The sequence below is a fragment of the Trachemys scripta genome, chromosome 16 (assembly GCF_013100865.1).
Source record: "Trachemys scripta elegans isolate TJP31775 chromosome 16, CAS_Tse_1.0, whole genome shotgun sequence".
NCBI lineage: Eukaryota > Metazoa > Chordata > Testudines > Emydidae > Trachemys > Trachemys scripta.
In genome coordinates, this window is record NC_048313.1 from 10,499,503 (window position 1) to 10,512,091 (window position 12,589).

The 12,589-nt window shown below is 61.3% G+C and overlaps 2 protein-coding genes across 6 annotated transcripts in view; both read right to left on the minus strand.

Moving 5' to 3' along the window:
• Positions 1-218, minus strand: part of CHTOP (chromatin target of PRMT1) — a 16,013-nt gene extending 15,795 nt beyond the window's left edge. The window contains exon 1 of one of the 3 annotated variants that reach the window (XM_034792083.1): positions 71-217. The gene's annotated coding sequence lies outside the window, so the exon portion shown is untranslated. Of the gene's footprint in view, positions 1-70 lie in introns of all 3 variants that reach the window. The other 2 variants (XM_034792082.1, XM_034792084.1) reach the window with 2 other exon arrangements.
• A 3,509-nt stretch (positions 219-3,727) lies between these two features.
• On the minus strand, positions 3,728-10,412 carry S100A1 (S100 calcium binding protein A1). Of its 3 annotated transcripts, XM_034792088.1 has the most exons (4): positions 7,080-7,250; positions 5,808-5,810; positions 4,505-4,652; positions 3,728-3,994 (listed from the first exon to the last, which is right to left on the minus strand). In XM_034792088.1, the coding sequence occupies exons 1-4, from the start codon at positions 7,160-7,162 to the stop codon at positions 3,851-3,853; spliced, it is 378 nt and encodes a 125-aa protein (XP_034647979.1). In that variant the 5' UTR covers positions 7,163-7,250; the 3' UTR covers positions 3,728-3,850. The 3 variants fall into 3 exon arrangements, with proteins under 3 accessions (XP_034647979.1, XP_034647976.1, XP_034647977.1); XM_034792085.1 differs by lacking the exons at positions 5,808-5,810; positions 7,080-7,250 and adding an exon at positions 10,264-10,412 and having other exon boundaries at positions 4,505-4,654; XM_034792086.1 differs by lacking the exon at positions 5,808-5,810 and having other exon boundaries at positions 4,505-4,654; positions 7,080-7,241.
• Between the last annotated feature and the right edge of the window lie 2,177 nt (positions 10,413-12,589).

The window sequence follows — 12,589 nt, forward strand, 5'->3', positions numbered from 1 at the left end:
GGCGGAGGGGCCAGACCCAGACCGATCCCCGCGCGGGCCCCCCCGCGCCCCCCCGGGGCCCCTCTGTCACCGAAGCAGACGGTCGCCAGGACTCCGGGCGGGGCTGCGGGGCGGGGGTGGGGCGCGGGGCTGGCTCCGTGGGGCTCCGTCCCCTCCGCCCGCTCCCCGCTGCACTCGCTCTCGAGCGCCGAAAACAAAATGGCCGCCGCTTCCTTCCCTACTCGCCCCGCGCGCCGAGCCGGGGAAAATGGCGACCGGCCGCCGCGTTTTGCGCAGCCGCCAGAACGGGCCCACGTGACTCCGCTCGCCCCTCGCGCGGCCTTGCCCCACGTGACCCCCCCTTCCCTCCCCCTCCCCCGGACGGGGGGGGGAGGGGCTGAGCCATGTGACCTCTCCCTTTTCGGGAGGGGGCGGGACTTGGGGCAGAGGGCGGGGCCTGGGAGGGCCTCATGGGCGGAGCTTTGGCTCTGAGGGCCCCAGGAGTGGGGGCAGGCTGGGATATGGGGGGGCTTGGGGCAGAGGCTGGGAGGGCCTTATGGGCAAAGCCTTGTAGTGGAGTGGGGGGGCAGGCTGGGATATAGGGGGCACTTGGGGCAGAGGACAGGGCCCCAGGCCTGAGGGGGTGCAGCTGGGGGGTACCCTGGGCTGGAAGGGGGCACATGGATTGTGGCCCCAAGGCGGTTGTGAGGCCTGGGCTGGGTGGAGGGAGCCCAGTTGTGGGAGTCCTGGGGTGTGGCCCCTCTGGAAGCAGCTGGGTATGGGGGGCTCCCCAGCTCTGGCTGGGATAACCTGCCAGCAGCAGTTGCCCTGCAGGGTGGGCGGTGGGCTGGGAGAACTCAGTGACGGGTCTGGCCAGGCCCCCAAAGCCGTTCCAGCGCGTGGCTGCTTCTGTGTGAGGGGCGAGGGGCAGGGCTGGGATCTCGCTCTAGGTCCATGTTCAGGTGATAGCGACCATCAGCAGAGGCCTCAGGGACTGAACTCCCCCTCGGGTTCCCATAAGGGGATCCCTCAGGGTTGGGTGATTAGCCTGCTGAGTGGATGAAGCCCGCACTTCCTGTGAGTTATCTATCCGATTGTGGCCCTTCACCGTACCCGGCTCAGGGGTCAGAAGTCCTTGGCCCAAGCCCTGCTGTAGTCCACGAAAGCTTATACTCTAATAAATTTGTTAGTCTCTAAGGTGCCACAAGTACTCCTGTTCTTTTTGCGGATACAGACTAACACGGCTGCTACTCTGAAAATAAGTCCAGTTGATTGTACAGATCTGTCTAATATGAAATTCCTCCGGCCTGCTCGGCTCAGCAGCAAACCAGCTAGCAGCATTGACACAAACCCACTTCTGTGTCAACTGGACAAGCTGACATCTCCCAGAGCTCAGGCTGTCTGCAGAGGCACAGGTCGATGCATCCGTTACACTCCGTTCATGGTTTGCAGGTTTTCTTCGAAACGACGTGGGTTTATTTAAAGTGAAGGCTTCGAATGAAGTGCATGAGATGCCAACCATCAGGAGAAAGTCTCAGCTTGTAAAGGTGCCAGCCCATTTACCATTCTGGGCCTGCCAAGGGGGTGAAACTGGCAGCAAAATGGTAAAAACTAAGCAAAAGACAATAAGGCTCACTCACATGGATGTGCTCCCCATTGAATTACTCCACATGTGCACCAGCACTGCAGAGGGCAGACTTCAGCGCTCCGGCGCTCTGTTGCTTCAGCTGGCAGGGGCACCATCGGTTTCTAATCAAGATTTGTGCACTCCTGGGAGAATGCATCCGCTATTGTGCTTGTGGCTTTGTATTTGCGGAAGTAAGCGGCTGTGGTGAAGAATGTCGTGTGCGTTACACACGCAGCATTAGCGTCAACCTCAAGCTTTCAACAATCGCGAGTCAGCCCTCAAAAAATCATGAGAGTGGATTAAAAATGCCGAGATTTTAAAACATAATCAACGTGAGGTTCTTTCTATTTCCCTGCTGGTTCTGGAGGCTTGAGGGTTGTATTGATTCACATTCTCCAGCTTTTCTCCACAACCCCCAGGATTTTTGTCTGTAAATGAAAGCTGAAAGCGTCCTGCCATCTCGTAACTCCAGGAGCCGGACTTTAAGAAAAACACCAAATATCAGGAGGCTTATGATAAAATCACCGTACTTGGCAACACTGCCTTGGGGATCACGGTTAATATCGCTTTCACTATGGCAAAACAATTTAAAAAGATGTTTTAAACAAGCCCTTGACTGGCTCATCGTGTTCTTTCTTGCTTAGTGGGCCTGATTCTCCTGCTCCATAACTCCACTGACTGCAGTGGGTTTACTCCTAGCTTACGTTGTTGTCAGAGAACTATCACATCCCACCAAGTACGTGTGTTCCCTTGAAATGTGGTGGGTTTGTCTCTGGCTGTGACAGATCAGTTTATTATCTGCTGCTAGGGGTTTGATGCCGTTTTCTGCATCACAGGCTTCGAGCTTCCCTTTTGCAAAGGGTGGGAAGGGAAGATGAGAACCTGCTGCAGAGAACGGGGGGGCAGAGCTCAGCATCAGATTCTTTGGGTTCACAGGTTCAAATCCCACCTGATTCTCTCCAGTCCTTTTGCTTTCTGCTCGCAGACACTTCAATCTCTGCGCAGTTTGGTTGCCTCTGACGAGCTTGTCAATGCTGAGTTCCCGTCAGCTTTGCACAGACATTAATGATGCCAGGGCATTCTTCCTAAAGATTCCCTCTCCCCGCCTTATCCTTGTCTAGGCTCTCCCCTTCTGTTCCTGACCGTTGTGCACAGATGACCACCCTCCACCCCAGAGGTGGCTGCAGCTCAGCAGCATCGGTATCTAGTTTGCAAAGTGCTTTGGCCCCGTCCCAGAGAAGTGTCAAATCCGCTCCGTGTCAGCCCCGCTAGGCCCACAAGGTGGCACTCCCCGCGCTGCGTGCAGCTCAGCGGCACAGCCGGTACCAGTCAGAGGAGGCTGTTTCTTGGGCTCCTGGCTGCGCCCGGCTCTTGGGAAGGGAGCTAGGAACGGGTTCTTCCCCCTGGGGAATGGGTGCAGCACCGTGTTTGTGAATTTCCTACCACCCCAGCAGGAGGCTGTCCAGCCACCCCTTGTCACCCGCGCTTCTCCTGCCCCTTTTCCCATCCATCCCCCTTGTGTCCCCGTTTCCGCTCCTGCCTCCCTTTCCTACAGAGACCGGCCTGCTTGGGGCAGGGATCCCGCCTGGTGGGCCTTGTGCCACGTGGTGCGAGCTACGAATGGGCATGAATGTGGGAAGAGAAAGGGCCAAACTAGCAGTGATCCCGGCTGAGGCACTTGGGTTACGCCAGAGCGTACGGCCTGCGCTCCCAGCACTGAGGCGAGGGCAAGCGAAGGAACAAGGCCTGGGGACGGGGGCAGTTGCTTGGCTCATGGGTCAGAGGAGGAGGGTCCGAGAGGCCCGGTGGGGAGGGGTGTGGAGAGCGAAGGGGTGTGTGTCTCGCTGGTGGCTGGGGTGACCGGAGGAGCGACTCTCCTTCACCTGGCACTGTCCTGGAAATGGATGGCTCATGCCCCCCAGGGAACCCCCGAGGCTGAGGGCCCTGAGCCCAGCCCCACGGCATGGCCTCCACCCTTTTCTAACACCAGGGATAATGTCGATCTGGGGACCAGGAGCTCCCCCTCACCCCAAAACTCCTCTAGCCCCACTGCAGCAGTGTCCCCCTCCCCACGCTGCTCAGCGTCACTCCCAGGCTCAGAGGAAGGGGCGGGACACTGGGGCGGGTTTGGTGCCTTTAATGAGTAGCTCTGTCTAGCTGGTTAGAGAGGATGCCGGCGGCTGGCTCAGAATGGGGGGCGGGATGTGCAGCTCTAGGGGGCTCCAGGTGGTGCAGGCTCCCCGCTCAGGTGTCTTCCCAGAAGAAGGCGTTGCAGGCCACGGTAAGAGCGGCCACCAGCACCACGTACTCCTTGAAATCCACCTCCCCGTCGCCGTTCTCATCCAGGTCCTGCATGATGCCATCCACGGTGCCCGCGTCCTTCTGGGTCTGCAGCGGAGACACCCCCGGGGGAGGCAGGGTTAGCGCATGCGGCCCAGGGAGGGGGCTACCCCATGGGAGAGGAAAGGGGCCCAGGCGGCTGGGGGGGTCCCCAGTGAGAGGCCCCCAGAGAGAGTGAGTGGGAAGCTGGAGGCATGGGCTATCTGCCTGGCCCTGGATGGGAGAGGCCCTAGTTTGGGGGAGGAGAAGCAATTAGGAGCCCGGGACTTTAGAGAGGAATGTTGGGAGACTTCATACCAGAGAGACCCATCAGCCTGGGAGGGGCTGGGAGGCCAGCACCGGGCATGTGGGAACCTTCTCCGGCCCAAGCCCGAGGGAACAACAGTCCTGCCCTGGGCCCTGGCATGGCTCTGCCGCTGGCGACCACTCACGAGAGGGGAGGCCAGGCCCGCGGGGGAGCGCTGGCCCAGGGGTCCCTGTGCTGGAATGGCGGGGGCGCCCAGTGCCTGGGGCGGTCCCCTAGGCCTGCCTGCTCCCACCCCCAGGGCTGGTCCCTACCTCCAGGAAGCAGCCCAGCTCCGTCTGCAGCAGCTCCTTCAGCTCCTTCTTGCTCAGCTTGCGCTTGTCGCCCTCCTTGCCCGAGTAGTTGTGGAAGACGGTGATCAGCCCCTCCATGGCGCGCTCCAGCTCAGAGGCCATCGCGCCGCTCTGCAAGAAGCACCTCGAAGGACTGAGGAGCCCGGACCCCGGGTGGCGCGGATGGGGGGCTGGGGAAGGGCATAACCCCACCCTGCCAGCGTGCCTGGAGGGACCCACGGGTGGGGAGAGCGGCCTGCGGGGCCCAGCCAGCCCCTGGTCTCTTCACAGAGGCTGCCAACGTGGGGCCGGGGAGTGGTGGCGGTTCTGGGGATGGGCGCGCCTGCCTGCTGGGAACCTGGCTGGCATCCAGGCCACCAAAGAGCCACGAGCCGGGACTGGGCCAGGAGACCCCCCTACCCCACGCCGCGAGGGGGTCAGTCCCGTTCTCATGCCACAGGGTTTGCTGTGGCGGAAAGGCCTACGCGAGGTGCCGGGGAAGGATGAACAAGGTCCACAGGGGGGAGGGCAGGATCAGGCCCTGCAGCTAGCCAGTCCCCCAGGGAAACTTTTGGGGCAGCAGGGGCACCTGCCCGGGGGGGCCTTCCTGTCCCTGCCCACTGCTCCCCTCTGCCCCAGCCAGGGCCCTTGCGGAGCTGAGGGGTCAGAGGGCGCCCGTGGCACAAACAGGTTCGGAGCCCCCTCCTAGCTTCTGGCTGCCCCATCCCCACCTCCCGCACAAAGCAAGCTCTGACCCAGGGCTATTGGTCTTCACCTGCCTGGCTGTGTCCAGAGCTGGGAGACAGCTGCTGGCCCCACTAGAAAAGCCCCGATCCAACCGGAGCAAAGGGGGCCAGATCAGAGCAAGGGTGACACCTCTGGAGGGAATCACTGCCTGTAGCCCTTCACTCCTGTAGAGCCACCAGGCCTCGGGCTCACCTGGGCCCCACCTGAACAGCCGCCGGGCCCCTGGGCTCACCTGGGCTCCCCTGCACAGCCGGCTGGCTCAGCGCTCTGGCAGAGTGAGCCTGAGTTGGCTGGTCAGTCACTTTAAATAAGAGCCAAGCCCCCCTCCCTGCAGGAGGATCTGATACCAGAGACTGGACAGCCTGGCTGGCGATGCTGGTCCAGTGCTCACCTGATTTAAAGGGACAGGGACAGCGGAGGGGCCTGTTTGTAGCAGGGGAGCTCTGTCCGTGTGAGGGGCTGCACAGACTGTAACGCGCACGCACACCCATGCACATGGAGCTACGGGCGCCTCACGCCTCTCCCTGCATGTGCACACGCTCTCTGCCTCGTCTCAGCCCCACCAAGAGGCGCCTAGGCAGGGTTCAAATTTTCAGTAGGGCCCAGAAGACAATACACGTGTGCCTCGGAAGAGAATCCACGGGGGCACAAATCATTCAACATTTGACGCTGAAGGACCCCACCCGCCAGGCAGGGCCAAGTGAGGGGCAGGGGGGATCCATGGGGCTAATCCGGGAGCAGCCCCTCAGCTCTCTGGGGCCGTTTAACAGTTGTGAGGGGCACAGGCAGCTGCGTCGATCCCACTGACCCCATTCCTCAGAGTGGGGCCTCAACCACAGGCCCCTTCTCCTCCACCATCGCCCTGGGCCTGAAGCAACAGCTGCTCAGATTCCCAGGCCCAAAGGGACCCCACGATCTCGTCTGCCCTCCTGCGTAGCCCAGGTCAGAGGATTTCCCTGCCTTCATTCCTGCTGGAACCAGAGCAGAGCCCTTAGGAAAACACCCCAAAGATGGCCCCTGATGGAAAATCCCCCCAGACCTTGGTAAATTGTCCCACTGGCTAATGACCCTCAATGTTAACGACTGGCACCTGATTTCCTGCCTGCGTTTATCTAGCTCGAACTCCCCACCGCTGGGGCCAGCACAACGGTACTCCAGTACTGGGGACCCAGGACTGCAGCAGGCTGGGGGTGTGACGGTATTTGGGGTCATTACCACAGCCAGCACAACAGTGTTACTCCAGTACCTTGGCTCAGCATTACTACAGTATTTGTGGGGTCACTGCGCCAGACGGCCCAGCACTATTATTCCAGTTCTTTGTCCGAATGTTACTCTAGTACCTTGGCTTGGCATTACTACTGTGTAGAGTCACTGCACCAGACGGCTCAGCACTGTTACTCCAGTACCTTGTCTGAGTGTTACTCTAGTACCTTGGCTTGGCATTACTACAGTATTTGTAGGGTCACTGTGCCAGACGGACCAGCACTGTTACTCCAGTACTTTGTCCGAGTGTCACTCCAGTACCTTGTCTTGGCATTACTACAGTATTTGTGGGATCACTGCACCAGACGGCCCAGCACTGTAACTCCAGTACTTTGTCTGAGTGTTACTCTAGTACCTTGGCTTGGCATTACTACAGTATTTGTGGGGTCACTGTGCCAGACGGACCAGCACTGTAACTCCAGTACTTTGTCCGAGTGTCACTCCAGTACCTTGGCTTGGCATTACTACAGTATTTGTGGGGTCACACACTGTGCCAGACGGCCCAGCACTGTTACTCCAGTACTTTGTCCGAGTGTTACTCCAGTACCTTGACTCAGTGCTGTGGAACACTCTGGTATATTTGCTCCTGAACCGGTGCCAGCCGTGGTGGCGCAGACGCCTGTAACCCATCCTGCTGCTTTCACTCTGCCCCCGGTGCTGATAAGGCCCCGGCTATCGGATGTCTCCTGGCGGCTCCGGCTGGACAATGGGAGCCGGCGTGGCGTGGCGGGGGGGGCCTATCGGGTAACGGACCCGAGCCCCCCTCAGCCTCACGCTGCATGTCTATATAAAGGCCCCTTGTCAAATTAAAAAATCCCTGCTTGAAAGGTTGCTGCGGTAACAGCGGAGCCAGGAAACCAGATTCCTGGCCCGGAGCTTGGCTGATAGAGCCGGCTCGGCGCAGCTCCTGTTACAGACATGGATCCGAGGGGGGGCACAAGGGTGTTGCCAGGGGGAAGTGCCCCTTGGCTGCCCCCAGACCCACCCACATGGGGAGCCCCAAGCTCTGATACCCTGGGGGCTGCCCCCATACCTGATCTCATGCTGAGAGACAGGGTTGCTCATACCCCAGGGCCAGGGTGGGCTGGGAGCAGGGGCTCATACCCCTGGGGCCAGCGTCCCTGGGGGAGCCAGTTCCACCCTCCCAGCCCAAAGCTCTGGGGATCGAGAGCCGCAAAAGCAGGGGATCCCCCCTCTCTCCCTCTGCTGCAAATACAGAGCCCAGGAGGGAGACCTGCTCTCCCCTCGCCGTCAGTGCTGGCCCGGCGTGGCGCTAGGGGGCGCTGTGCGGCAGGGAGTGGGGGTCGGTAGGGGGTGCTCTCCCCTTGCTGTCAGTGCTGGCCCGGCGTGGCGCTAGGGGGCGCTGTGCGGCAGGGAGTGGGGGTCGGTAGGGGGCGCTCTCCCCTCGCCGTCAGTGCTGGCCCGGCGTGGCGCTAGGGGGCGCTGTGCGGCAGGGAGTGGGGGTNCGCCACGTGGCAGGAGACATTAATCTGAGTCCCGGAGCCCATGGCTCTGTTGCACAAGACCCGGGCGGAAACCGGCTGGCTGGCCTGAATTCCAATGCAGACACTAATTGGGGAACTAATCATAACCTGGGTCCCCACCTGCGGGCTCAGTCCCACACGGCATTGTTCTTCCCGGCCAGCACCGCCCCTGCATGCACTGCAGAGGTGGCTGCATTTCACAGCCGGGTGAAACGCTTCTGTCTAATCTACTCCGCTAGCGACCAGAGCTATTTATACCCCACTCGGCCCCGTGGCCCCCCGGCACCCAGCGCCCTCCATGCACGACGCTCCGGGACCCCGCAGCTGACGGGCTCTCTAGCAGTATAAGACAACGTCAGAAACTCCCGGCATCCCAACAGGGCCTGAGAACGTCACCTCCACAGCCAGCTCGCACCCTCCTGCCCCATAAAGCTAGGCCGCTGCCACTTGTACAAAGGGAGAATCTCCATTAGTACTAGAGAGGCTATGACACGCAGCTCAGCAGGGGAGGACAACAGTGCCCAGACCTGAGGCCCGGCTGGGCTGGGGGCAGAGCGAGGCCATGGCCCCTGCCTCACAAAGCTTCCAGTTGAAGCAGATGAGCAAAGCACGAGATGGCGCAGCCCAAACGGGGACAATATTTAGTTGCACCATTTAAAAAAGCGATAACCTGCCCCCGCCACGTCTGTCATCGTCCCCAGCGGCCTCCCACCCGTAGCTGTCCTACCCCAGCTCCGACACCATGGGGATGGGCAGCACCGTGAAACCTGACGCAGGTTTCTGGGAGTAGGAGACTGCTGTTCCCCCTCCCCCAGACCCAATCTGGACTCACAGCCCCCGGAGTCCCCCACCCTCCCTCTCCCTGCCTGGTTTGGGGCGTGGCATGGCCGGACGGGGTGGGGGTGGCCGGCTGGCATTTGGCTGGGCCACGCACCTTCCCCAAAGGGGTCTAAGGACACGTCCCCGGGCTGGGAGCTGCATTGCAGGATTGATCCCGCTTCCTGGGCCTCCGGCTGGGGTCCGGCACAGGGACTCAGGCTGGGGCACTGACCCCCATCTGGGGGTCCTGTATCATAGGGGAGAAGTACAGAGCAGATCCCCCCTCAGCACCAGGCAGGACAGAGCCTCTCATTCCCCACACATCTGGGCTGGGAAGTCCCCTGGCCAGGGCAGCCCAGCTGGGCCCTGCTGTGGGGCCAGACCAGCCTGGCCTGGCCCCCCCAGGGTTGGGGGGATGGGGGGCAGGGGAGCTGTTTGCTGCCCGACACAGAGCTCGCCCACTTGGCCGGTGCAGCTCCCCGTGTGGGCAGGGGCGGGGCGGCTGCTGGGAGGGGATGACTGCACCCTCTGGGTGGGAGGGAGGGGGCTGCAGCCGTCTGAGCTGGGGGGGGCAGGGGGCATGGGGGATATCTCCCGAGTCTGTGGCTTGAATGAACTCAGCAAAACCCTAGCTCAGTCGCAGACCCTTTGGAGACTGGCTCCTGGCAAAGGAGAGGGAGCAGAGGGGGGTGGGAACTGCCCCTGGGAATGCCCCGCCCCAGAGACGAGGCCCCCTCAGTGCAGGAGGGAGGGGTTGCTGGCTATGGCAGCCAGAGGGTACACAAGGGGCTGGGGCCGGTCATACCCCAGGGCAGGGCCAGGGAGGGTGGGGAGCAGCAGTGGCGGGGGGGAGTCCTACCGCAGGGGCCAGGGTGGGCACGTGCCGGGGGTCGTACCCCAGGGGCCGTTCACTCTCCCAACCCAAAGCTCTGGGGCTCGAGGGGAGCAAAAGCAGGCGGACCCCTCTTTCTCCCCGTGCTGCAAGCACAGCCCCCTCGACCCTCCCCTCACCCCCATTTGCGAGCGCGCCCTCCTGCCAGCACTGCTCCCCGACTCATACCTGCCCCCCCACACCCGCTCCCATCCCCCCCCAAATGGGGCCGCAGTCCTGCTCCCCTCGGCGCCAGCGAGGGCTTCGCCTCACATGGGAGCAGGAGCAGGCCCGACCGCTCCATGGGCCCTGCCCCACGCCAGCTCCGCGGGTCCCTGGCTCATGACACCCCCAGCCCACAGAAGCCATCCCCCCTCCAGTCCCACCAGCGAGCACCTGGCCAGCCTGAGCCCACCCCTGTGCTCCCCCGCCCCCAAGTCCAGTCACCCCATGGCGAGCGAGAGCAGGATTATGCCCCCGCCCTTCCTTCCCCAAACCCCACGAGCCTGAGTGCCCCCCCCAGCCTGTTTGCTTGGGAGCCGTAGTTAGCCACTTACTAGTGGGTGGGCACAGGCTGCTGCCGGAGTGCCACTGCTGCTGCGTGTGCTAAGCCTGAATGCCGCGGGGCCCCGGTCTCCTTCCCACCGCCCTCGCGACCCAGCCCATGTCCTAAGAAGGGGAACTGGCAGCTGGACAGAGCTGGGGGGGGCGGGGGGCTGGCTCAGCCAGCACCAACAGCTGCTTTCTCTGCTTGGCTGGCAGGCTCTGCCCCCCGCTGGCACCCCTTCGAGCCGTTCCGTTTCTTGACAGAAAACTCTGGCTCTGTGTCCCGCTCCCTGCCTGGCGCCCGGCTGCAATGCATGGTGCGGGGCTGGAGTTCCAGGGGCCTCTCTCTTGGGCCCCCCCGCCCAGCACCCCAATGCCCCCAGCCCTGGTCTCTTCTCAGGCCCAGACGGCCCAGCTCCCTGGCTTGCGGGACTGAGAATCAGGCCCCGGTAAGGGAACCAGATACGGGGCATTGGCGTCTTCGCTAGGCCGGGAAGCGCAGGAGGAAATACCCTGGCAGGGCCCATCTGGCGCCGGAGACAGGAACCTCTGAACCTCGGAGTTACGACTGTCCGGCCCGGGGGGGCAGGATGGGGAGGGGAGACCCCAGACCAGGTGCCGGGTGTCTGGCGGCCGGCCGGGTGCTGGGGGTGGACACTCAGGCGTTACCCTACAAAGGCTGTTACCCGCTCCAAGCTGGAACAGCTGGCAGGCTTGGCTTAGAGCAGTAAAGCAGAGACAGGGACAGGTCTAGCCGTTAAAGCGCAGGACCGGGAGCCAGGACTCCTGGGTTCCCTTCCTGATCCTGGGAAGGACTGCTGGGAGCTCTGGGTTCTTATGCCAGCTCTGCCACAGACTGCTTGTGTGACTTAGGGCGCGTCACGTCCATTCTCTGTGCCTGTCCCCCCCGTGAAAGGTGATAATACTGAACAATGTTTGTCTAAACCCTTTGACCTGATGGGGTAGAGGATTATTTTAACACAGTGGTTTGATCTTCCAGATGCCAACTAATTAAAGTTCTATCCTGTTATTATTATTTTACAGATGGGGAAACCGAGGCACTTGCTGGTCAAATGACTTGCCCTCGGCCATGGAGGATTTCCTGTGAGGATTAGAATTTAGGAGGTTCTTGCTTCCAAGTCCTGGGCTCATCCCCACACCTGTCTCTGACACAGCAAGTTCACAGCGGTCCCGGCCTTTAGCGGCTGGATGGAGCTGGGGAAGAATGGGAGAGGACCTATGCCCTGGCACTGGAGGAGTGAAATTCCCTGTGTGCAGACGGGTCAGTGCCTGGCAAGGGGGACCCTATCACAACACACACACAGAAATGGGCTTAACTGCAGAGACACAAGGGGCCAGATCTGACGCCCACCAAAATCCCCCCATGCCCTGCCCCACCCCCTTGTCTGCATCGGGTTTTGGGTCAGTGCCTAGAACTGCAGCATAATTTTTACCAGTCTCAGATAAATACTTTCTTAGGTAGTTGGCCGGCGCCCCTCACTGTGGCATCAGAGTACCTCACAGTATTTAAGGCACGTACCCTCGCAACCCCTCTGAGGCAGGGAGTGCTAATGTCCCCGTTCTATAGAGGGGGGAGCTGAGGTTAAGTGTGTGGACCAAGGTCATGCAGGAATTCAGCGGCACAGCAGGGCCTTGAGCCCTGGTTTTAGCACAAGTCTGACGACAGTGCCCGATCCTCCCTCTCTGGCGCGGCCCTGAAAGCACCGAGCTGAGCGGGGAGCAGGGCCGCCCAAGGCTCTTGGATGACTCCTGATTCCCAAGCGTTTTAGCCCCAAAACTCCCTTAAGCGCATTTGAAAAATCTCTGCCTAAAATGTTCAACCTTCCAGGCCGGATTCTGATCTGGGCGTAAATCCTGACTCACCCCACTCAGTTCCAGTGGAATGTCTCTGGCTCTACACCAGGACAACTGAGCTCAGAATCTAACCATGAACAAACACCCCCTTGTGCTGGGTCTCCTGGCTTCCTGGCCTGTCCCACGGGGATCCCGCCCATCAGGAGCTGTTGTCTAAAGCGCCTCCCAAGGGTGCAGCACCCTGGCACATCGGCCTGGCAAAACTGCTCCAGAAACTCCAGCCCCGACATGTCCACACTGGCAGATCCCTGGGAGAAGCAATTATGAGTGTGAGCTCGCGGGGGGGCTCAGCCTGACGTGCCAAGCAGGTTATGGTATCTCGGAACAGGTTTTAGCCTCTGCCTTGCTACGCACTGACCCAGATAAACCAGTCGCTCCTGTTGCCAATGCCTGGGCTGGGTGAGCTTGGCTCGTTCAGCTGTCGCTGTTATGCAGCAGGATCCTAGGGGGTGGTTGCATCCC